Source organism: Penicillium chrysogenum (genome assembly GCF_028827035.1).
Source record: "Penicillium chrysogenum strain IBT 35668 chromosome Unknown utg000004l_segment0_segment0, whole genome shotgun sequence".
In the NCBI taxonomy this organism is placed as follows: domain Eukaryota; kingdom Fungi; phylum Ascomycota; class Eurotiomycetes; order Eurotiales; family Aspergillaceae; genus Penicillium; species Penicillium chrysogenum.
This window is the reverse complement of record NW_026622752.1, coordinates 2024385-2047963: the sequence shown is the minus strand read 5'-3', so window position 1 is coordinate 2047963 and position 23579 is coordinate 2024385. Positions and strand designations below refer to the sequence as shown.

Genomic DNA, 23579 nt, shown 5'->3' with positions numbered 1-23579 from the left:
GATCTGCCCTTTCTCTTACTTTTTGTTATTGTTCCTTTGGGCCGGATAATTGCCTAGGCGATATTAAAACTGTAGAAGTATATGGAGTTTGGCTATGTTGTATGTTGTACAGAGGGGGATATTGTATGTGGGCTATACCCGTTGACTCTCATGAACTACTTCCAACTTCAACACTTTGAACAAATAACAAATAACAAGTAGTAACTAAGTAGTAAATAGTAGGATAGTAAGTACATCTTGACATACCTCTTTTGTCCCTGCTACGTGGCTTTTAAATAAAAATATATAAAAAAATAAAAACCTCAACATCCAAGCTACGGTGTAGAACTGAGTCTGCCATCTTATCGATCTTCTGGTCTCCACAGTCTCTTCGAGGTTTTCCTTTTTGGGTTCTTTTTATCTTTTTTCAAAATGTCTTTATTATATCTTTGGGCTATCTCTCATTGCTTGGTGGAGCAATAAAGCAATTCTGATATTGAGTGGCATCACTTCGGAATTGGATATTTACGAGATTTGCTTACTATAGTAGTATTCAGCATAATGTGTTCAAAGTGTTCTAATATCTCGGAAATCTCTGTCTTTCTTTTCTGTCTATTTTATTCCAGTATCCATCTTTATCTTTGATATACACTATGTAGTAGAATGGAGAACATCTGCATAATACTACATTTCCGAGATATATATAAACCAATACTGATCCTAGTCAGACCCCAGATCTACAACATATCTCGGACAAGTGGCATGTGTTCTGATATCTACCTGCATATGTATGTACCTAGGTAGGTAATATTGGCATAACATAACAGAATGCTCATACCCAATCTTAGATATACCTTGGAAATATCTTGGGTAATGCCATGATGTGTAATGCAGTACCGAAGTTGCCAAGCGTGGGTCACTCACACTCCGGGGTGTCTGCCTATCTCCTGTCTCTCTCTCCTATACTCCATCGAATTCTGGACATACTCCTTTATCGGCATATGATGTCGGACGTCGCTCATTTTCCTTTTTCTAACAGATCATGATCCTCCGGATCTCCGCACCCGCGTTACACCCTTGTTACAGCTCTCCGGAGCCCCGTGTCTCTCACAATGGGCGACGAGAAGTTTGACTATCAGGCTGTCCCCATCCCTTCCTATGCCGAAGCCACCGGCCAACCCTCCTCCTCTCGATCCGACCTCGGCGAAGGAACAGATGTTGAACGACAAGGGCTACTCGGTCGCGATCATGCCTCCACCCGCGGCTACCATCCGCCAACCGTCGAATCGGCGCGCACCAGCCTCGATGACCTGGAATCGTTGACCTCACGTTCAGACCGAGAGTCGGTGGAGGAACTACGACAGGAACTGGATCAGATGGACGTGGATGATTCGGCGTCGGCTCCCTTGGCCGGCAGACACGCCCCTCTACGGCATCGTTTCTCCAAGCAGCTGTCGAGTCTGAGTCGTACCCTGTCCGCTATACAACGACCCTTCCAACGATATATGCCTAGTATGCCCAGTATGCCCAGCTTCCGCTTCACGATAAACCTCAGTGACACGAGGGCACGCTTAAAAGATCATGGGTGCATCATGCTTCTCCGAGTGTTCGCTCTTTTACTGGTGGTCACCCTAGTGTATGTGTTCTTCATCGCAGATGTCTTCAATATCAACAGTCGCATGGCCATGGGTCAGTCCTATAGCGCCGCCTCCGTCGAGAACTTCATCCAAGGTCACATCAACGAAACCAATATCGCCGAAAACTTGCGACGAGTCACCAACTACACCCACATAGCTGGCACGGAAGGCAGCTTTGCGCTGTCAAAATTGATCGAACAAGAGTTCCAGAACGCAGGGTTTGATGAGGTGTCGCGGGAGGAATTCCAGGTCTACCTCAACTATCCACGCAAGGATGGGAGGCGAGTCGCAATCATCGATCGACCCGGTCTAGCTTGGGAGGCGAAACTCGAAGAGGAGAACGCCAAGGACCTGGTCTTTCATGGGCATTCGAAATCTGGCAACGTTACTGGGCATCTGGTGTATGCTAACTTCGGATCCCGGGAAGATTTCAAGTTGCTCGCAGACAAAGGAATTTCACTGGATGGCTCGATTGCCTTGGTCCGTTATTATGGGACCGAAGCCGACCGCGCACTGAAAATCAAGGCCGCTGAATTGGCCGGGGCTGCCGGCTGTATCATCTACTCTGATCCTTCTCAGGACGGATTTGTCAAAGGCCCGACCTTCCCCGAAGGGCGGTACATGCCAAGCGACGGCGTGCAAAGGGGCGGTGTCAGTATGATGTCGCAGGTAGTTGGCGATGTTCTCAGCCCTGGATGGGCATCCACGCCGGGAGAAAATCATCGTCTATCTCCGGAGGAGAGCACCGGCCTACCCAAGATTCCCAGTCTCCCGCTAGCTTGGCGTGATGCACAGAGACTGTTGCAGGGCCTTAAAGGCCACGGCTCCAAAGTGCCAAAGGCGTGGGTGGGCGGTGTTCCTGATGTAGAGTGGTGGACTGGTAACCAGGACTCCCCGACCGTTCATCTGATGAACCTGCAAGATGAAGTAGAGCGGCAACCTATCTACAACATCCACGGCAGGATCATCGGAATGGACGAGCGTGATAAGAAGATCATTGTTGGCAACCACCGAGATTCGTGGTGCATGGGAAGTGTTGACCCTGGAAGTGGCACTGCTACTTTCCTAGAGATTGTACGAGCCTTTGGCGAGTTGCTCACCTACGGATGGCGGCCGCTTCGCACTATTGAGTTTGTCAGTTGGGACGCAGAGGAGTACAATTTGATCGGGTCAACAGAATATGTCGAAAAGGAGGTCGACGATCTTCGCGCAAATGCGTTTGCCTACCTGAATGTCGACGTGGGCGTTGCTGGGCCCGATTTCCGTGTGTCTGCGTCGCCCGTTTTTGAGCGCACCGTGCTGCAGGTTCTGGGTCGTATATCAGACCCATATGCGAACGCGACATTGAAAGATCTTTGGGATAAAAAGGGCTCAAAGATCACCCCACTTGGCGCTGGAAGCGATTATGTTGCATTCCAGGATATCGCTGGTACCTCGAGCATTGACTTCGGATTTGAGGGCGAACCCTATCCATACCACAGCTGCTACGAAACATACGACTGGATGGTCAAATTTGCTGACCCCGATTTCCAATACCACAAAATCCTGGCTCAATTCTGGGGCCTTCTCCTCCTTGACCTTTCGGAGAACCCCATGCTGCCATTTGACCTGGAAGTGTACGGTGACTCCATTGGCGGATGGGTCAAAGACTTGGACAAATTTGCCAAATCAAAGAAGGCCGAGGTGGACATGGAACCCATGTTCAAGGCTGCGGCGGAGATGAAAGCCAATGCAGTTACATTCCAGTCCTGGAACAAGATCTGGCACGATACTGTATGGGGAATGGGTGGGTATGAAAGCAACATCATGGCGGTCCAGCGGGTTAACCATAATGCTCGAATGGCTGCCTTTGATACAAACCTTCTTGACCTTGAAGAAGGCGGAGGTGTAAGTTAATATTCTTCTTGAATTAATCCTTAACCCTAGCTAACGGCTTGTACAGATCCCCAACCGCACACAATTCCGACACGTTATATTTGGCCCGGAGCTGTGGTCTGGCTATGACGCCTCGATTTTCCCTGCCATCCGCGACAGCATTAACACGGGAAATTGGACATTGACTCAATATTGGATCGATCGGGTCGCCAACACTATCCACCACGCCAGCAACAAGCTGCTCCACTAATGTATTCTAGCTTCCAGCCGTTTTCTTATTTGTCGTTGTTCTCAGCCATGCTTCGTCCGTGCTTATCGGATTGATTCCTTTGTCACGTTCTAAACGAGGACTGTACAGCCCGACGCCCTGCCACGTGGTTGTCGGGATACCTCTTTACCTGCATTTTGGGAACTTGTTTTATGCCCGTCATATACCACGCATGTCTTGAGCTCATACTGGACTTAGCAGATTCTTCTGTCGATTCTTGGTTGCGTCCCCGCCCGCTTTTCTTGATGTATCTAGCTTCTCATCCTTGTCCCGAGGGACCGGCGTTCATATGGGGATATATCACATTTCGTATCTAGTTTCTAAGAGGGTTCCAAACCTGCCAAGTCCACATGGTTTGCTTGATCCAAGTGCTCCACCCTTAGGGTAGGTAGTACTTAATTTTCCAAAAGGAAATATTGACTAGCTGTATACACTCGGAACGCCCAGGTAATGATGTTGGAATGAGCTTTCTGTCTAGTTTAAAGGGAGGGTAGGCGCACAGGCCATGGTCTCATTGATGCTCTTCAAACTCGTTTCAAGGCGCCATCGATCTCAACGTAGCTCTCCACGTTACTGGGATTCCGGCGGAGGCTGTCAATGTAGGCTCTGGTCAAGGGTCGAGGAGCATTGGGTGGAGCAAACTGGCATTGTTCAAAATGTACAGCGGTCTTCTTGATAGATATGATAATCACTATGCGTACTTCTCTATCAGAGACTCCGAACCACCATCTAGCATCTTGATGTAGTCTTGGCAGGCTCTCAGATACGCCCGTTTCAATAACCACGGTGGGCCATTGCAAGCTGGTGCTAGACGGCTAACGTGCAGAGGGGCTAAACACTTGGTCTCCCTCTTTGTCCCGCAATAGAGATTCGTATCGCGTGGCTCCACCCTAACGATATTGCTCATTTAGTCCTATGCTATATAGTCGCTCATTGACTTTCCCCTAGAGTCCCGTAGTGGTGTATATATGGCGATATCCTGGTACCACGCGCAAAATACCTATACCACCTTCGTACTCAAACCGGTAGTTCACGCCCTTTAGGCAATCATGGTCCTCGAATAGTCGCTCGGAGATACGGGGGCTTATTTTGAGGAGAACAAGGAACTGGTTGCCGTTTTCTTCCTCGTCCTTTTCAAGTGTCTCTGCGATCTTCTCAGCTTCGAGCTGAACATGTTTCAGGCGGCTGAATATGCGAGTTACGACACAAGATGGGAGCCTACCAAATCACCTGGAATTTTTCTTCAACAGTCTTTCTCTATTGGCGTTCAGAACTGCACGCGGAATTGCCGGATATTGAATTACATTAATACTAGGCCAGAAGGCCTACCTAGTATGATGCCGGAACGCATGTCTGGAACAAGGTATTGGAGAATTCGAAGACGAAGCTTAACTCGGTCTCAAGTCTGGTTTATGCCCGGCGCTGAGTTATCACCATCCGGTAACGCATCAAGAGTCTTGGGACCCTCAGACCTCACGTCAGTGAATTCAGTCCCCGCATCAGACGTCTCCGATCCAGCCATAGGACCTGCCGGCTCGGAAGAGTGCTTTGGAATCATGTGGGGCGAAGGGGGATCACGAGCAACCCCGTGGTTCATGTTTCAGGCGGTGGTTGAAAGTCGTCGCCGGTCTTCCCAGCCCGTAAAAGCATAAGCAGGCCTTCGCTGAGATGGCTGATATCGATGCCGAGGGCACATGGAGTATGTTTGGGAATTCTCGGCTATACTGTTGCACCGCTGTCCATCTCTCAACCTCAACTGCAACGTCCCTCTCCGGAGGGAAGGGATCGTCTTGTGTTTCGTGTAATTCTCGCAGAACTGAGGATAGAACCGCTCTCCGTTGACCCCAAAGCCTAGACAGGGCCTGCGTACTGATACGTACGCTTTGTTACCATTAAGGGAGTAATGGACCAATGTTAGATTGATATAGTTGGGTGGAGATGAAAAGGAAGATAGTTGAGATAATAAATGAAAAGAGAGGGAGAGGGAGAGGGAGAGGGAGAGGGAGAGGGAGAGGGAGAGGGAGAGAAGGCCGGGGGGGGGAAGAGAGATCGAGATGACAGTATTATATTAGAAAGTGAGAGTAGTGAGAGTATGTAGTGAGATAGTGAGAGTCTCGACGACAGCTCTCGGACCAAAATCGACGTTTTATTACCTGGAGGCCTAGGTATTTATCCGCACCTTGTCATCTTTGCCTGGGGTTCGTATTGGCCGATTGACTCACTCTACACCGGGCTCATTGGAATGCAAGTTCTCAAGTACAATATAGCGTAGTCTCTAAGGATGTGCTGGGTTGTGTGTTGGCAACAAGATCCGATCAGATAGCCGGATTATAGACTATAGGGCTGCAGAAGTGCTTTCCTCATATGTTGCATGGTTGCTAGAAATCGTGACACGAAGGTGGCTATGCTTCCTTTTCAGATCGTCGGGGACTTTGCGCTAGCAGGAAGCTCCTGTCCTTGTCCCATTTCTGGCATAAGATGAAGCGAGAAAGAACGGGACCGAAACAAAACGCGAAAGTCCATGGCAATGTACGAAAGTGAAGTAGACCGAAGTAGACTAGGTGCGAAAACTGAGAGTGAAGGTGAAGAAAAAAGAAGGTGCTACAGAAGAGCAGCCAATACCTATGTAAAATGGCAGCACCTGTGGGCACATCCATGGATGCTATAGATGATGCCATAAGCCAATTGAAGAGGCCATTCATGTATCTATACATACCTATATTGTGGTAATTACTCACTATAATGGTAGGTAATAGGGAATTGGCGATTGGTCACTGCCGTAATTGCAGTAGGTCAAACTAGATAGGCGGCAGAGAGGGCTCAATCGCCAACAACGACGGATGATCAGCCAAACTCTGCCAAAACCCAGCCTCGAAATCCCACAGATCCTGGCTCAATAACGCCCACTCATCATTCCCCTCGACCCCGGCCACTTCAGACAAAGGCGGGTCTGAATGAGTCGAGTCCAGAAAACGCTGTATAGTCCGCGTGGCTTTAGAAAGTAGCGCGTAATTCGGATCTCCGGCTTTAACAATCGTTCCGATCTGCACCTCCGCTACAAATACACTGAGATCTTGTAATGACCGTGTCCGGTGCGCTCGCGGCATGTGCTGTTTCAACATGGCCAGAAGCATTATCCCCGCAGCGGGGAGACCGTAGTACGCAACCTGGTTAGCACGTATGTTAGTCGATTGCTTGCAAGTTGGGGGTTTACAGACAGAGTATCAGATGAATTGTATACCTTCCAAATGAGACCCGTCCCAGAATTAGTGAGCTGATCCCGCAGCAAAATAATCTCCACAACGAGTGTGAGCATTTGACCCGCCGTCTCGATAATAGGCAGATCGGGCTCGGTCGGTGATTTAAGAAGCAGGAGACGAAGCAAGAACAGCACATGCAAGTGGTGCAGTCGTACACCGGCGACAAAATCTCGCTCAAATGGTCCTTGCGTGCATTTCTTCAGACTGCTCTCTAGTCGGAAGTGGGCTGGCAGGCGTTGCCACTGCGTCTCTGCTTGGCATTGTATTACGCTGTACCATTTCTTGATTAGCTATGATTTCCATTTAGACACTCGATGCGGAAACTTCTTTTTGCATACCTTGCTCGTTGTGCACATGATGGATCATGCTTGTCCTGAAGAAGCTCCCAGATCTCCTCCTTCAGCGATGCGCACAGGGCAGACCATCGCGTATCAGCGCGATACCCGGCCTCCGCGTCCAGGGTCCATTCTGCTGAGCCTTCTTCTGCGTTCCGACAGGATGGGATCTGGAAGTGGCAGAAGCGTTTGTTCATTCGTGGTGGGCGGCCGAGGAATATTGCTATGTTCTTGTCTGCGGAGTAGATACGCGCGAAGGCTGTTTTGCGCAGTTCCTTGAGGAATGGCGGGAGTCCTGTCTTGATTTCAATGTTTTCGTGGTAGCCTAGGGCAAACGTGGAAGATATTGCGTCGCCTAGTTTGCGCCAGGAATGGTAGCCTTCGCCTGGTTAATATATGGCCAAGTAGAAGCAGTAATCGCGATGGATGGCTAGTAACTAACTCTGATCTCCATCCACGTATGAATGTACGATAAAGTTCTCGTATTGCATGATCAGCTGTAGATCATTCAGGCAATCTAAGGAGAGGGATATCTCCAATGCGAAGTCACAAAGTTTGGTGCATAGCCTCCGGAGTGAGTACTGCTCTTGCTCGGTGGTATATAGGGATGGAAAGAACGCGATGTCAGTTGTCGCTCGACTGACAGCGGCGAAGAATATTCCTAGCGTCTCCCAACGAGAATTGTGGTCTAGAAATTGAGCCGAGAAAGCAGCGAGGTCAGAGGTATCATTAAAGTGCAGCGGTTGGGCCGAGTTCTGCAAGAGGCGTCGTGCATAGACCAGATGCCAGTTGTCGTCGTGGTAGGTGAACAACTGGCTCACACTCTGGGCACATTGGTCAACGAAAGGCTCTGCCAGGGCCAGATTGGCTCCTTTAGCTAGCCAGAACATGACGAGGTCTTTCATGGCGGACAACTTGTATGTTGTTAAGAGATGTTTGAGGATATCTGCGCCTTGTAGGACGAGATGGTTGTCCCCAAATAAGTCCGAGTGCAGATCCTCTGGTACTGTTTGATGACTACCGTGGCCATGGTCTCCGTCCGGAGTGATATGCTTGAATATAGCTGCATGGCTAGACGACCCTAGATACCCAGGGTTTGGGTATGGATTACGTCTTGGATTAAATGGCGGCGGTTCATCTGGAGAACCAAGGCTGCAAACATATCGTTAGCCAGTTCGGACGCAATCTAGGCAAGTATGAAACTGACCTTTGCTTCTCAACTCTTTTCCGCTTAAAAGGCGTGGTCCTGTAGATGCAAATCCCCTTGCTAGCACTGCAACGCGTGCAAACGGGTAGTTGATGATCGCATGCCAGTTTAGCCTTTCTACAGGCCTCACAGGCAGCCAGACGCGACATAGCTGGTGTGGCGGAGTTTCGCCCGGTAGTGGAGATAAAAAGAGTGAAGTCGGCTAACAACGGCGAGATCGGAGAGTCGGAGAATCGGCGTGTCGGCGATAAGATGCGGGGATCCATCTATAAATACTCGGCTTTCTTCTTCTCCAACTTTGAATATCACATTCATCATGACTCAAGATATAAAGCTCGCAGACTACCTGTTTATCCGGTTGCGCCAGCTGGGCGTCGACTCCATGTTTGGCGTCCCTGGTGACTACAACCTTCGCCTATTGGATTTCGTTACCCCCGCCGGCCTGCACTGGGTGGGCAACTGCAATGAACTCAATGCCGCCTATGCGGCAGATGGATATGGTCGCATTAAAGGCCTGTCTGCGCTGATCACTACCTATGGCGTTGGTGAGCTGTCCGCTATCAACGGTATTGCAGGTGCCTATGCCGAGAACACACCTGTATTACACATTGTCGGGACTCCACCACGCCCGCTTCAGAGTGCGCGCACGTTTATGCACCACACTTTCTCAGATGGCGACTACCGTCGGTTTGCGAACATGTCGACGCATGTCACTGCAGCCCAAGCGAGGCTGGAAGATGCTACCACAGCACCGGAAAGGATCGACTATATCCTGCGCCAGGCGTTGATCCACAACCGTCCGGTCTACCTCGAATTCCCCGATGATATGCCCGATGTGCTGGTGTCGGCTACAAATTTGGAAACAAAGATTTGCATCCCCCAACCACCAAGCTCTACCCAAGAGCCCCAGGTGTTGGCTCGCATCTTGGAGAGAGTGTACAGCGCCAAGCGTCCATTCATCTTCGTGGACGGAGAAAGCACAGGTCTCGGTATTGTCGACCAGCTTGATGCCCTGATCAAAGCAACGAACTGGCCCACATGGACAACCGTGTACGGCAAGGGCCTAGTCAACGAGCAGCTGCCAAATGTGTACGGATTGTACGCGGCAGCCTTTGGCGACAAGCCAGCGCAGGAGTACTTCGAGCAAGCAGATCTGATCTTAACATTCGGACCACACAACAGCGATACCAACACCTATTTCTACACGACAATCCCAAAGCCCGCAGTGGCAATCACATTCTCGGGTAGCACCGTTCAAATCGAGCATGATACTTACCGCGACCTATCCGCCCGCAACATTCTATCAAAGCTACTCCAGAGCCTCGACCCCGCGCGCCTAGTCAAGGCCACCGGACCCCCAAAACAAGAAACCACATTGGCCAACATCCAGAACACAGACCCAATCGCGCAAAACAACTTCTACCGCCTGGTAAACCCGCTCTTCCGCGAGGGCGACATAATCCTCACCGAGACAGGCACCGCCGCACACGGCGGCCGGAACTTCAAACTGCCTGCGAAATCCCGCATCTTCGGCGCGGTGACCTGGCTCTCGATTGGATTCATGCTCCCGGCAACACTAGGCACAGCGCTAGCGCAGCGCGAACACAACAAAGGCACAGAAAGCAAGAGCCAGACTATTCTATTCATCGGCGATGGGAGTCTGCAGATGACAGCCCAGGAGATCAGCGTGATGATCCGCGAGAAGCTGAACATTATCATTTTCATCATCAATAACGACGGGTATACCATTGAGCGGGTGATCCACGGGCGCAAGCAGGTGTACAATGATGTGCCGTTCTGGAGACATGCGCAGGCGCTGAACTATTTCGGGGCTGATGAAGAACATGCGGCGAATAATACTTTCACAGCGAGGACTTGTGGCGAGTTGAAGGATGTTTTAGCTAATGAGCGGATTCAGAATGGGTCTGGGGTGAGGCTTGTTGAAGTTTTAATGGGTAGGGAGGATGTACAGGGGGCTTTACTGTATCTACTGAACAAGCAGCTTGATCAGGAGAAGGAGACAGAGCAGCAGAAGCAGATTTAGAACGAGAGGAAAGATCACTTGTTACAATAAATTATGTATATGTTTTACTACGGTTCCCTTAGATGGCAATTTTGATGAAGTAGAATGATGTCTTACTATGATTATTGCGTGTCTCGCTCCTAGTACACGAGATGAGAAATCCTTGGAAGAACAAAATCAGGCTAAGTGAACGCCGGTTCCCTATGCTCCAGATCCGCCATGCACACAGTTATGTGAAATTAGAAGAAACAAAGAAGAAGAAAAAAGAGGAATGAGCCGAAACATCTCAAAACAGACATCTGCTCGAACATCTCACCGGGAGTCTATAATCGATCTTGTGTTGCTGAGAGGGATTCCTCTCATTTCGGATTTTGGTTATTTGCGAAAGCTTTCAACCCCCAGGGTTGGGGTTTCCACCATGCGATCGCTGGGGACGCCCTCGTCGCGACGACGGGCGAAAAAGCTATCGCATTCAGACACAATGTGTGCCCATTCCGCCAGGGCGCGGCCTGCATACTTGCTAGACACAAGATGGTCGTAAGAAGGCTGGGAAGGAAGTTCGGGTAAGGGGGAGTTCTTGGTTGTAGGCGTTCGTGGCCAGGTATCTGAGGTAGGCTGTGTGGGAGTATCTTGATCGTTGGTGAGACTGTCTGGTTGTTGTTCATCATTCTCAAAGTCGGATTGTCCGAGATTCTCTGATGCCGTGTCATAGTCCGACTTGTCGGGAGAACGCCGATGTTCGACGTGCAATTGGGATGCGACGGGGAGACAAGGGGTGAAAAGACGTTTGTTCTTGGTTGGCCATTGCGGGCGATCCATCCATTCCAAGGAGAACTTGAAAAAGAATGGCTGGTGGGGAGCTTTGGGGCGGATGATTTCGTCCATACCGTTGATCGCAGTTTGTTCGTGGTCATCCATACATTTGGTATCCGCAGTCATTGTTGAATCTGATACGACATTCTCGGAGTCATCAGAACTGCTGCTGCTGATGCCATCGCCCGAACGTGTGTTCGAAGAACTGCCAAACATAGCCTTGAGGATTCCCCACCGTCTTTTAGATGGTTGACCATCCGAGCCATTGGAGTCGGAAGATCCAGTTCGACGGTGTGATGTGAGTTGGTCCGAAGGAACGGGTGGTACGACTCGGTCGAAGCTGACGAAAAGATTGGCAGGAGACAGTTGGTTTTCACATCGGATAATGATGATTCTTCGTCCGGGAGCTGGTGTACAGGGAGCAGAGGACAGAGGAGCTGTCATACCTTCTTCGGCCTTGGATTGGAACCCGATGTAATACTCCCAGACTCGTAGGAGTCGATCTGAAAGGATTTCATAGACGTTGGAGTCAAGTGATGAGGGTTCAGTATTAAACCGTCCGACCCTCCAACACAACAAACGATGGAAATAGGCTCGCACCATTGGACTCCAGTGATTGAAGTAGTGGTAGAATACCGGCTCATGCAACAAGAAGTCCAGACAGATAGATGCTTTTCTTTCTTCTGTAGCGGTCCAGGTACCCCAGATGCAGAAGAGGAAAGAAAACACTCGCACCTCAGTGAGCGAATTGTGGCTCTGCATCATTTGGCGACAAACATCGAGCCAAAAGCCCCAATCAAACAATTCAGTTTCAATCGACTGGGCGTAACGTGTGACGATTGGAATGACCTCCTCAAGGAAGTCACACAACAAGAAGCACGCGTTATGATCAAAGAGAGACATTTTCTGCGCTGCAGCTTTAATTATGCCGCAAAATGACTCGGCAAACAGTAAGCGAGCACGATTCGGTTCGACGGATGATTCGGACAGGAGGTCTCGGAGAAGGATAATCAGACGGTTCTCTGCCATCGACCGATGAGTGTTGCTGCCACTTCGGAGATGCTGAGTGGAGGCAGAAGCATCCGGCGACTCGATGAAATCATCAAAGGTGATTGCAGCAGCTGTATGAGGGTTGTCTGACCCCTGTTGTGCTGATTGCTTGTAGATCGTGTCCTCTAGAACGAGCAGGACTTGCGCGTGAACCATCAATAGACCAGGTGCTAATATCCGCTTCGCCTTTTCAGTCCCCGGGGGCAAATACTCAGCATACAGAATATGAATGTATTTGACGAAGACATAGAAGAGATCCGTGTCACGGCCAGCCCATCTTGCGATCCACGGGCGGTTCCAATTAATAGAGGTGGTGTTCAAGGGTAGTTCGGGTTTCTGGCGCAGATATCGCAACAGAGGTGCCTGTGAGTGAAACGCCAAGGGACGGAGAGCTGGAGGAAAGCACGCAGCGAGTTCTTGTGTGTATACACGCATATTTCCAGTACGTGACTCAGCTGATTCTGACAAGATGCGTCGGTACATATTGGGAGGCGTGCTCCACAGGCGGACCAGGGTCTCGGACACCCCAGGGCAGAAGAAAAGGCATATGCGCAAACCTTGCCGCAAAAAGCGACCAGGCTAGCTGGTGCGTGCCTCATGGACATTCGTTCGACCACAAATGCCATTTGAGAGAGCAGATTCTGGATAAAGATGTTTCGGATGTTGTGATGAATCGATTCGACCAGGAAATCCGAACCCGAGGAGCCTGACCCATCCGATGTTTCCGACACTGAAGTTGATGCATACTTTAATGATTCTGTAGGTCCGCTACCATTCTGCGCCATGGGGAAGGGGATGCGCCATTCCGGTCGAGCCATGATTCCCACGACAGCTTCCAGAAACACTGGTCTGTCGGTTCCCGAGATTGACTGGTTATTCTTACCATTGAGCATCTCCAGCATTCCAATCCACCATTTATTGAGAATGTTAACTCGACGATCTAGGTCTTCTGGCCTGAGATTCTTGCATGATGCGTGGAGATGGTGGCGGCTGAGAAAAGGGAGGAGCGAGGTGCGGATGACGTTGGCTTTCAACGAGCTAGATTTGGCTTGAAACCTGTTCTCTGGTCAGCAATTGTGACGCGAATGGCTTAAGCGATTGCACATACTTTTGGAAATCCGCCTCCAGGCCACGGAAGATACCCCAAAGCTCGTCCTTTTTCCGTGCATGATCGGTGCCTGCATTCGCATACGCGGCAGCAGTTTCTGCAGCTCCCTTGGGCATTGGTGGTAAGACCGGGGTCGAAACGGAGAGTGACGCTGTGAACTTTTCGAATGAGGACCGGTGCCGTAGCGAATTACCAGATGGACTGCTTGGAGAGCCGGGGCTGTCTTCGGGGCCCTTGGCCACAACAGCCAGCATCGGCCGGCGCGGACGTTTGTAGAGGATCGTTCGCCTGCGGGACGGTTGTGTCTGATCGTCTTCTGTTTTTCGACCGGTCGATCGACTTGGGGATTGAGAATCTTGCTGTTTGGACCTTTTCGCTGACGGGGACGGAGATCGGGAGGAAGAGCCCCATGGTTTCCTTGCAAGGCTGACTATTCTTCCAGACATTGACCGGCTCTTGGATGGCCTCGCAGCGGGCTCGGGAGCCCTAGTCTCGGGCACAAATGAATCCGTGTCCTTCAGATCCTCCGATGACGATAATGTGAATTGTGAGACGGAGGCCTGCTTCGACTTGTCCTTGGAACGAAGAGAGGTTCGGCGGAGAATGTCCTTCCCCGCAGCCACGGTCTCCTTTGTCGGTGATTCTGCCAATGTCGGAACAGCATAATCAGAAAATGTACGTCTTAAGCTGGATTCTGTCGCTGTTTGACTGGGAAGATCGGTATAGCTGGCGGCACGAGAGAGCTCGGGGTTCTGGTCATCGTTCGTCTCGGGTGAGGGCGGAGACATTGTCTAAAGGATAAAGGGAGGGCAGATCGGTTATTGAGGGGATTTCTTGGTCATTTCCCCGTAAATCTCGGGATTCTGAGCGTAGAAGAGACCAGCTCCTCTGTGCACCAGGAGGTTCCAGGTCGAAGTGGTCAGGCGCGCTGCATCTGGGGAAGGGCAAACAAAGCACAGTAACAATGCTGAAATGTCAATTTTGAGAGGAAATCAGGGATCAAGAGAAGGAGAAAGAAGGGGAGAAAAAAAAGCAGTAATATCCAGCCCTGGAGGACTAACGGAGTTTCGGGGGTGGATCGATCGTCTATGCAGCCGCTTAGGTAGAAGGGCGCCACTCTGATTCAGCAAGTGATCGGCGGGGGAATCTCCCCCAAGGGCGTCTGCACAAGGGTCCGACAAAAGGGTGGGGTGATTCAAGAAGTGAGGGAGAAGAAGGAAAAAGAAGAGAAATTGAAATACATATATGTAGTTCCAAGGGGGGCCGAAGTTTACAAAATACTGGATTTGTTCATTTTGTTCAATTTGCTCAATTTGGCCTATTTTTGTTGTTAATTAACTCGAGACAATTTTAACATTATCTTATTCTCTACTATTGTAGCATTATTGTAGCATTATTATAGCATCAAATCTCATTTCAGATTAAAATCAGCTTTTAGCTGAGACATTGACTATTCTCCTTTTTTACTCCACTTCTTCCACGGATCTCTTTCTTTTTCTTCTTCTTCTTCTTCTTCTTATCTGTAGGCATCATGATCGCGTAATACTGGACAGTCTCACGGCATCAGCTCGAGTCTATGGTCTCTGCATGATGCAGCAAGTCTGATTCGTAAAGACATCGGGCTCTCTGTTCAGCCCCAATTGCAAGGTCTTTACAGGCGATAGGGCCAATCGCATCCCTCCTCTCCGGAACATAATAGGGCAGAATTCACCGAGTGGGCTATGACAGCTGTACATCGGTACAGAATCTCTCGTATCTCATTCTTGGCCATGGAATGTTATAATCTCGCCTCGCTGTGCTCCGATGGTATCATCAACCCTAATTACCCATTATTTTGGCATTCACAATTTGTGTTTCCCCGTGCTTCATGTAGACTACGGAGTACAACATATGGAGTATAAGAAACAACATTGCTTTTCACACGGCATCTGGTTTAGGATCAATTTATTTTCCAAATTATGGAGCTATTCCACTAGTACCTGTCATAATCTGCCCTGTGAGGGGGGAGTTGAGCCATAAGACGCTTGCAAAGTGAATCACCTTACTTCATACAGATATAGCCTTAGTATAAATGGCGGTCTATTCCCAAGTGCCTTTATTTTTCTCGTATCTAAGAGTCCCCGGGGACGAGTGCCCTGTTGACACACCATGAATCACATTGCACAAGCCCTTGGCGACCAATGTTTTCATTTCGCCCCCTAGGAAAATCAGGACCGAAGTTGAACAACAGTACTCCGTAAATTGGTGGAGTATGCATGGTACAATAGCCCTTGTGCTCCGTAGAGTATTTCTTTTTACTCCGGAATTTTATTAAACTTTGGATTTAGCTTTGCCAGCCATCCCGGTTCCAAGGTTGTTCCCTCCAGGGGTGTTCCAAGGTTGATATCAACTTCTAGGGGAAAACAGTGTGGAAATATGATGTATCAGATCAATTGCAATGCTTCCAACTTGTGGCCTGTTCGTGACATCTTGATCTACAGATCAATTGTAGCAGTTCGGAGTAGATCCTAATGATTTATACCAATAGTTCCCGTATATGTTGTATACAACATAGAACATACTCCGTGCATCGCATATACTTCCGAGCTCAGACCAGATAGCCATCACTTATTGCATGAACATGGCAATAAGCCTGCTCAAGCCATGCAGTGCACCTTTTCTAAACCAGCAGTCCCATGTCATGTTCCAAGCTATGTATGCTATGTACCTGGTCGGTTCATCTTGTCTATACACATCAACCTTGGAAGCGATCACCCAATTACTAACCAGTAAGACAATCTCAATGTGCCAGGCATTGATCCATTACCCACAGCTCTTGTCATCATAGTTTAACTGCTAAGATTCGATCCCTGATATGATTCGATCCATGGGGCTGCCTGTATTATGTACTCCATCACGTAGTCAACCATGCAGACCAACCATCTAGATATTTTCTATGTGGTGTACCGTTATTCTTGAAACACTACATTTGAATACTACAAATCCCGTTCTTCGCGTTCAAGCGAAGTGCGCAAGACATCACGAATGAGCTTACTCCGTACTCTACTCAGGTAGTACTCACCAAAGACAAGTCTTGTACCAGCCACCCTTCCAGAGTCAAAAACCATTGATCTTGAGTCCTACTCTTAAAAAAAAGGAGAGGTGAGAATCAAGGAAAAAAGATGTCTCAACGTTCAAAAAATGTGGTCTAATTTACAAGCTTTAGGACCTCGAGAGGCGGCCACATTAGTTGCACCGGCATTTACAGCCAGCCTTCCCCCCATATCTCCCCAGATCTTGCTAAATGAAAAAGAAAGGGGAATTTAGTGGGCAGCAGGGGCCTCCTCTTCCTCCTCGAACCAGCTCTGCTCGACAGGGGCGGCCTCGCCAGCGGCGGCCTGGCCTTCGACCTCGACCTCCTGGCTCTCGTAGGCGGACAATTCGCTGGCGAGGTTGGCCTCCTCGGGAGACTGGGGGGGCTTAGGGGCGGTGAACTTTTGGACGTGCTCTTCAGCGTCACCAGCCTTGATGGGAGTGGGCTTGTATGCCTTGAGCTCGCGGAGGTAAAGGTCCTGGACGGGGTCGGCTGCGGCAGATTGCGGGTTAGCAAGAATGCGACCGACGGATATAGTAGGTACATCTGGGTCATATCGAAGATAATCCCTAGGTAGAGTACGTACCCTGGCGGACGGCGGAGGTCAGGAAGGTGCGGCGAGCGACCGAGACCTGTGCCCGAGAGGCACGGGAGAAGAGGGTGCGCTGTTTTTCGCGTTAGTCGAGGGTCGAAATAGACAGCTGCTGATTGAGCATTACTCACCGAGGCCCGGAGAGACTGAGACATCATCTTGACTGAGGGTGTAGATGAGGAATGAGGGGGTGGTTCTCAATAGAATAGGTCTGATCCGTCTTTCCGTGAAGTTGGAGGTTCAAACGACTTCTGTTCGGAAAGGTCTCTTGGCAGCTGACTCAGCCGGGCATGTTGTTCCCGAACCTTTCCAGGGCTTCTACACTGCTTGAGTATGTATAAAAAGCAAATAGTCGATGGTCGTTCAATTCATCTATGAGGACCTAGGAAGTGATAATTGGTTAAGTTAATTCAAATGTGGACAGTATGTCATTGAAGGAAGAACACGATTCTCTGAACTTTCTACGCAAATTCCCGAAACCACCTGTATAAGAATGGAATATCTGAATGTCTTGACTCTAATGTCCTCTATCACCTTAGCCTGCAAAGATCAAACCGAAAGCCTTCATTTCCTCTCTCGGTTTGGTCTATCTCCAGCAAACGAGGACAAAGAATCTTTGTTTGCTTCAAATATTCTTGGTATACTTCCTCAGCCAATAAAATGCACAGACGGTTGTCACGTGACATATTTACTAAGCCCGATCTGGACTGCGCCTTTCTCGGGCGCCGCCGATTCAAAGCTCACCTCATCCCATTGTCTCCTTCATCCTCCCCCAGTCCTTGGCTTCTTCTTTCCCTCCTCCTCAGCCTGTCCCCATTTTCGTGAGAGACTTCTTGCGGAGACCTTGACTGGTTCAACACGGCTGGACAAGCTGAGGCGAGATTTCTGTTCCACTTTCGATACAAGAAAGCGCAGATCGGTGAAGTGTTTTCTACGACTGGGGGTGACTCCTTCGAATCCCGAGGGCTCTACCTGTGAAAGGTAATGAAAGCCTCTTTGTTCGAGTATATCTTGGCATGACATTGTTGAAGGACCAGACAACGTTGCGATACGGGAGACAATCAATTTGCTTTGGGCTGAGCTAACATGACTGCGCAAAACAGTGGCCTTGAGCGACTCTTTTTTCCATTTTCGACGTTTTCCCTTGTTGAGGGATCCTCCACAGGTGGCCCGCTTTCGTTTTCCTCACTACAGCCGCCAAGCTGTATTCGCCACTTCTCCTTCGCTATTATACTCGGAAATACCGTCTACCCCGTATAGCCCCAAAAGTCCTTGCAAGGCGTTGCCACGATCGATACGCAAGTTACCTGAAATCTCAAAACATGGCTACTTCTACCCTTGCGAAACCCGAGGGCGCAACACCTTGGAAGAAAAACCTATCGGCTCATCTCGTTTGCCCAGAATGCAAAGAGGATCCCCCGAACCTGGAATTCCCCGACTCTCACGAGACAGTTTGTGGTTCGTGTGGACTTGTGCTCGCAGACCGTGAGATCGACCTGCACTCTGAATGGCGTACCTTCTCCAACGACGACCAAAATAATGACGATCCCTCCCGTGTCGGAGACGCCTCGAACCCTCTTCTCAACGGTGCCCAACTGGAGACTTCCATCGCAAGTGGAGGATCTGGCCGTGCCCGCGACCTGTACCGCGCGCAAAACAAACAGTCGGGTGAGAAGGCGAACAAGGCCCTCCTAGCAGCTTACAAGGAAATCGGTGCTTTGTGCGACGGTTTCAACATCCAGAAGACTGTCGCTGATACCGCTAAGTATCTGTTCAAGATGGTTGATGACGCCAAGGCCTTCAAGGGCAAGTCGCAGGAAGTCATTATTGCCGGTTGCATCTTCATCGCATGCCGTCAGTGTAAGGTTCCTCGTACCTTCACCGAAATCTTCGCAGTGACCAAGGTCACCCGAAAGGAAATTGGTCGCATTTACAAGGCTCTAGAGAAGTTTTTCACCACTCAGAATGTCGAGCGCCACAATGCTGCTTTAGAAAATGGCGAAACTCACGACTTTGCTGGCGATTACAATGCGACTACTTCGACCAAGCCAAGCGATCTTTGCAATCGTTTCTGCAACCTTCTCGACCTCCCTTACCAGGTCACCAGTGTTTCCGTCTCCCTTTCGGACCGTGTTACCGCCATGGGCGACTTGGCCGGGCGTTCTCCGCTGTCTATTGTTGCGGCTTGCATTTACATGGCTTCGTTCCTCATGGGCCACGGCAAGTCTGCCAAGGAGATTTCCCAGGTTGCGCATGTCAGTGATGGAACCATTCGCGGTGCTTACAAGCAATTGTACGCGGAGCGCGAGCGCCTCGTTGACCCTGAGTGGATCAAGGGTGGCAAGGGTGATATGGCCAAGTTGCCTGTGAGCTGAACAGAACACAACATTTTCTTTGCGAACACATTCATGATATCCACGAAGAGGGACATGGCGAAGCTGCCTGTCTATGGAGAAAAAGAAAAGGAAAGAAAAAAAAAAGAATCGAACATCTGCTTTCGCGGGACACATGAATGTCTCTTGAAACGTCATCGGAATACCTCGCTGCAATGTGCTTAAAATTTTATCTTTGGTGGATATTGGCTTCGGGACAAGCCTGAGGACTGCCTTAATTTGTCCATCATCATGGATAGCTAGATTGAGAACCAATCAATCGTCTTCATATGAGTTTGACGAACGTATATGTAGCCTGAGGTCCATGCTTCACTGGTAGGTAGATTAAGATCTGAAAAGACGTGCTCTCCTACTAGAAGGGCCTAGGTCTCTTGAATACGTTCAGGATTTCACTTGTCTATTTGGGTACATCTATGGATGTATATGTCGAATGAAAACAAGCCCGGAGAGCATAAAATACAAAGCCAATAATCAAAGCATGAATCTCAGCGCACAAAGGAAAGCCATTTATCTATAGCTCTGAGCAGGCGCCTGAACTCAGAAGCCATAAAGTAAAAAATGATGAGCCAGCCACCATCTCACAACCTATCATATCATAGCGGACATATCACCGGCACAGCAGGATTCAATAAAGGGATCCAGCTAGCTCTTGAAAGCAGGTTTGACCGTGCCATCGTCGTCAGTAGAGTTATACGGCTTATCATACCGCTCCTCCATGTCCCGGTTGTGCTTCTTCACATCCTGGGGAAGATCCTTTCTCGGGTTCCCCTCTCGGTCTACAAGATGCGACTGCTCTCCCTCGATGAGGGTAGGCTTTGCTTTATTGGAAGGGATTGGGCGGCTGGGTGGGTTTGGCTTGCGGGTTGTGGTTGTGGCTTGCTCGGGGTCATTTGAGGATTTGGTCGCATAGCTTCGGTATAGGGAGATGCGAGGCGTTTGGGTGCGCGCTGCAGAAAGAGCTGTAATTGGGGATCGGGCCTGGAATGGAGTCTTCAGGCGCATAAAGGTCGTCATTTTGAAGATTGGTGGGTTTCAGTTTTATTGAAGGTATTAAGGTTGGATATGTTGAAGGTAGGAGAAGGCTGGATATGGATTGTCGCAAGTGGAATTGACTTCCTATTTATACAAGTTCCCTACGAAATCAGGTTTCCGGGATTGGCATCGCTCATTTGGTATATGACGTACTCCGATGTCATACTGGACACGCCAAGAGTTTCAACTTCATATCTATATTTACTATTGTAGGAAGATGTGAATCGAATTTTGCACAGGATCTTTTCATCCTTCTAAATGTTTTTTTACTCGCAACCTCCTATTAGGGTGATGAAGTTGGAATTCAATTCATTCAAGCATGAGCTAACAATAACGTTAACTGCTAGTGAATCCCGGCATGCAGGATTCAGCAGTCATCAAGAACGAAGATAACAATATCAACTGACCATTCCCCAGTAGCGGAGTAACAGTAACAATATCTGGTATCTTTGTAATGGAAAAAGTCCTTCGAGGTGAGTTAGAGCATGCCATCAGCTGGAATGTCGCCTTCAATGCCATAAACACTAGTTTAGCCCAATGGACTAAACCACCACGTGCACACATCAATAATATTGAAAGCGGACCAACGCTCAGTGCCGGAATGAATAATAGAATGGAATAAGAAAACAAAGAGAGAAAAATTCGAGGTGGCACACTGTTAAGCATTACTCTAACTTGATGCCTGCAACTGTGAGTTGCAAGGGATTCGATGAGCTTTCGGAGTGAGACGATTATCTTTGAAGGTCTTCAGCTCCGGTTGCACTGAATTTCCCTACTGAAGCCGGGGTTGACTCCGATGGTTGCTCAGAAGAACCACCACAGGTACGGGATTCGTGCGAGCTGGATAGATCACGCTGCCGTTGTTTCTGATCAAGTTCTGCTTCATCGAATGGGTCTTCCTGACCACACGCTGTCTCATTTCGACGATATTGAGGTGGAGGGACTTTCTTGTGCCACCTTTGGTCCTTTCGCTTCGGGCTAGGGATGTCCGTTTGCTCCGGACGAACCTGAGATGGGGGATTTGAGGTATTGGCAGGATTTCTCGGTGAAGCTTGTAGTTGCTGTTGGGGGTTTGACCGGGATTGCGGCGAAGACCTGGGGTGAGGTTTCTGAGGGGCTTGCCGTCGCTTCTCTCGCGTCCCAGAAGGCTTGTCGAGAGGACCAGCCAGATGTCGAGAGGCTTCGGCCTCCATCGTAGAGCTCGTAATAGGAAATGTGTGTTCGAAAGCTGTATCCAGCAATTTCATGTCAGCGGAATCAACGTTCTGGGCTTTCAGCTTGCGCCTCAGCTGCTCTCGCTCAGAGCTTATCACTCGGTCCCGATGTGAACGGGACGTGGCTTCCGACCACCGAGAGTTGCGCGTCCCAGGCAAATAGTCTGTGGCCGCCGGTGGTAAGTCACTATCTTGTGCTCGAGGAGGCTCTCTAAAATTCTGCTGAATTGGTTGGGGTGCAACTGGGAGCTTTGCAGGCGGCGCAGGGCCCGGGTTATTTTGCGGTTGGGACATTGTAGGAGGCGCAACAGATATGGAACCCGGTGTAGACCACTGCCTCTGCAGTTCAGTCGCCAATTCGAGATTGGCACCTGTTGTATAGATGCCGTTAAAGATTAGTGGGACCAGGTTCGGGGGGACACCGGCGCGCAGGGCATCTGACAATATTGACTGCTCGATTCGCCGCCGTTCCAGTACCAAGGTAGCCTGGTATGTTCTTTCTTCTTGCTGTCTGCGCCGGTCTTCTTCCATTTTGGTGTGTAGCCACAGCTTCATGTCCTCTGTGCCTTCCCATCCAGCAGGTAGCGGGGGCAGGGGAGTTGACATTGACAGCGGAGGTGGTAGGCGATTGAGCCCAGATGGCGGGACCAGGTCTCTGGATGAGCTCATCATAGGATTTTGGGTTGTCGGAGAGTCCTCGATTGAAGGCCAAGGCAGTAGTTGTGGGAGGGATTTGGTCTTTGTATTGGCAGACTCATGGGTGTCCGTTGTAACGTTCGTGCGCTTGGATGGCTTTGAGGTGAGTTTCATGTTGCCAGTAGATCAGCAACGCTTTGAATTGCATAAGCATAGGGATGACAGGAACCCTGGGCACACCAGTTGGATTGTACGAAGACTATGCGAGTACCACGGGAGGAGAGAGAACGGGGGATAAGACGAGAGTGAGAGAGCCCAAATAGGAAGCGACATACTCTTTCCTCTTTCCTCTTTCCTCTTTCCTGTTTGGGGTTCCTTGAAGGTACCAAGTCTCTTTTGGAACCTCAATCCAACCGTTTGTTTGCACATCGGGCAGGTGCCCCGTTCACTATGTACCTGGGTAGATTGTACCTAGGTAGATTATTTATACTTCCCCCTTCCCTTCTCGCTTCTCATTCTTGTTCATCTTGCCTCTAAGTTCTTCAAGTACTCGACAAATTCTTTCTTATCGCTTCTCAGTCCAATCCCCACTGTGTTCTTCTACCTTCAACCATATTGCCTCTATTTTTCTCAAGTACTAGATTTGCTTCCAATGGAAGTGCGCTTGGAGATTTGTACGGAGAGCTTGATGAAGATGAGAAACCGGTTTTGCATAATTGGAAAATCTTGTTCTGGCGCAAGTCGACAAAAGTATGCGCAAGGTTGTTTTAACCCTGCGTTTGAGAGGTCTCTTGATCTCCACAAAATGTCGCTTGCGTATATGCAATGATCCCATATGAAAGGGATGTTCTGTTATTCTGTTAATCGCAAAGAGGATGCATACTTATACTATCTTCCTCTCAATCTGGAGAAGCCCCTGTTCTATGAAATTTGACCGTGTATGCCGCTGTAGAACCCTAATTCAGCTAGAGCCCTAGGCATCTCCATACAGTCCTTCGAGATTTGACCTGCCACCATATGTAGGGTTTCTGTGGTGTGTGGTGGGTTTTCCCGCATAAGCTGGAAGAAAACACCAGCCATCAAT

General features: G+C 49.4%; 10 protein-coding genes across 10 annotated transcripts; 3 read left to right on the top strand and 7 right to left on the bottom strand.

Moving 5' to 3' along the window:
- Window positions 1-1091: 1091 nt before the first annotated feature.
- On the top strand, window positions 1092-3741 carry N7489_006713 (M28 family metallopeptidase; the record flags this gene model as incomplete). Its single annotated transcript, XM_056712463.1, has 2 exons — window positions 1092-3503; window positions 3559-3741. 2 exons carry the CDS (start codon window positions 1092-1094, stop codon window positions 3739-3741), a joined length of 2595 nt encoding a protein of 864 aa, XP_056566178.1.
- A 962-nt stretch (window positions 3742-4703) lies between these two features.
- N7489_006712 (uncharacterized protein) lies at window positions 4704-5110 on the bottom strand (the record flags this gene model as incomplete). Its single annotated transcript, XM_056712462.1, has 2 exons — window positions 4704-4977; window positions 5064-5110. 2 exons carry the CDS (start codon window positions 5108-5110, stop codon window positions 4704-4706), a joined length of 321 nt encoding a protein of 106 aa, XP_056566177.1.
- A 48-nt stretch (window positions 5111-5158) lies between these two features.
- On the bottom strand, window positions 5159-5356 carry N7489_006711 (uncharacterized protein; the record flags this gene model as incomplete). The annotated part of the gene is made up of 1 exon (XM_056712461.1): window positions 5159-5356. The coding sequence occupies one exon, from the start codon at window positions 5354-5356 to the stop codon at window positions 5159-5161; it is 198 nt and encodes a 65-aa protein (XP_056566176.1).
- Window positions 5357-6557: 1201 nt separating this feature from the next.
- N7489_006710 (uncharacterized protein) lies at window positions 6558-8710 on the bottom strand (the record flags this gene model as incomplete). Its single annotated transcript, XM_056712460.1, has 5 exons — window positions 6558-6926; window positions 7001-7289; window positions 7358-7739; window positions 7797-8506; window positions 8562-8710. 5 exons carry the CDS (start codon window positions 8708-8710, stop codon window positions 6558-6560), a joined length of 1899 nt encoding a protein of 632 aa, XP_056566175.1.
- Window positions 8711-8877: 167 nt separating this feature from the next.
- Window positions 8878-10605, top strand: N7489_006709 (alpha-keto acid decarboxylase family protein; the record flags this gene model as incomplete). The annotated part of the gene is made up of 1 exon (XM_056712459.1): window positions 8878-10605. One exon carries the CDS (start codon window positions 8878-8880, stop codon window positions 10603-10605), a length of 1728 nt encoding a protein of 575 aa, XP_056566174.1.
- A 354-nt stretch (window positions 10606-10959) lies between these two features.
- Window positions 10960-14343, bottom strand: N7489_006708 (DUF1765 domain-containing protein; the record flags this gene model as incomplete). The annotated part of the gene is made up of 3 exons (XM_056712458.1): window positions 10960-12963; window positions 13005-13503; window positions 13556-14343. 3 exons carry the CDS (start codon window positions 14341-14343, stop codon window positions 10960-10962), a joined length of 3291 nt encoding a protein of 1096 aa, XP_056566173.1.
- Window positions 14344-16857: 2514 nt separating this feature from the next.
- Window positions 16858-17378, bottom strand: N7489_006707 (ATP synthase subunit H; the record flags this gene model as incomplete). The annotated part of the gene is made up of 3 exons (XM_056712457.1): window positions 16858-17120; window positions 17215-17293; window positions 17352-17378. 3 exons carry the CDS (start codon window positions 17376-17378, stop codon window positions 16858-16860), a joined length of 369 nt encoding a protein of 122 aa, XP_056566172.1.
- Window positions 17379-18542: 1164 nt separating this feature from the next.
- N7489_006706 (transcription factor SUA7) lies at window positions 18543-19595 on the top strand (the record flags this gene model as incomplete). The annotated part of the gene is made up of 1 exon (XM_056712456.1): window positions 18543-19595. The coding sequence occupies one exon, from the start codon at window positions 18543-18545 to the stop codon at window positions 19593-19595; it is 1053 nt and encodes a 350-aa protein (XP_056566171.1).
- A 660-nt stretch (window positions 19596-20255) lies between these two features.
- Window positions 20256-20627, bottom strand: N7489_006705 (uncharacterized protein; the record flags this gene model as incomplete). Its single annotated transcript, XM_056712455.1, has 1 exon — window positions 20256-20627. One exon carries the CDS (start codon window positions 20625-20627, stop codon window positions 20256-20258), a length of 372 nt encoding a protein of 123 aa, XP_056566170.1.
- A 749-nt stretch (window positions 20628-21376) lies between these two features.
- Window positions 21377-22669, bottom strand: N7489_006704 (uncharacterized protein; the record flags this gene model as incomplete). The annotated part of the gene is made up of 1 exon (XM_056712454.1): window positions 21377-22669. The coding sequence occupies one exon, from the start codon at window positions 22667-22669 to the stop codon at window positions 21377-21379; it is 1293 nt and encodes a 430-aa protein (XP_056566169.1).
- Between the last annotated feature and the right edge of the window lie 910 nt (window positions 22670-23579).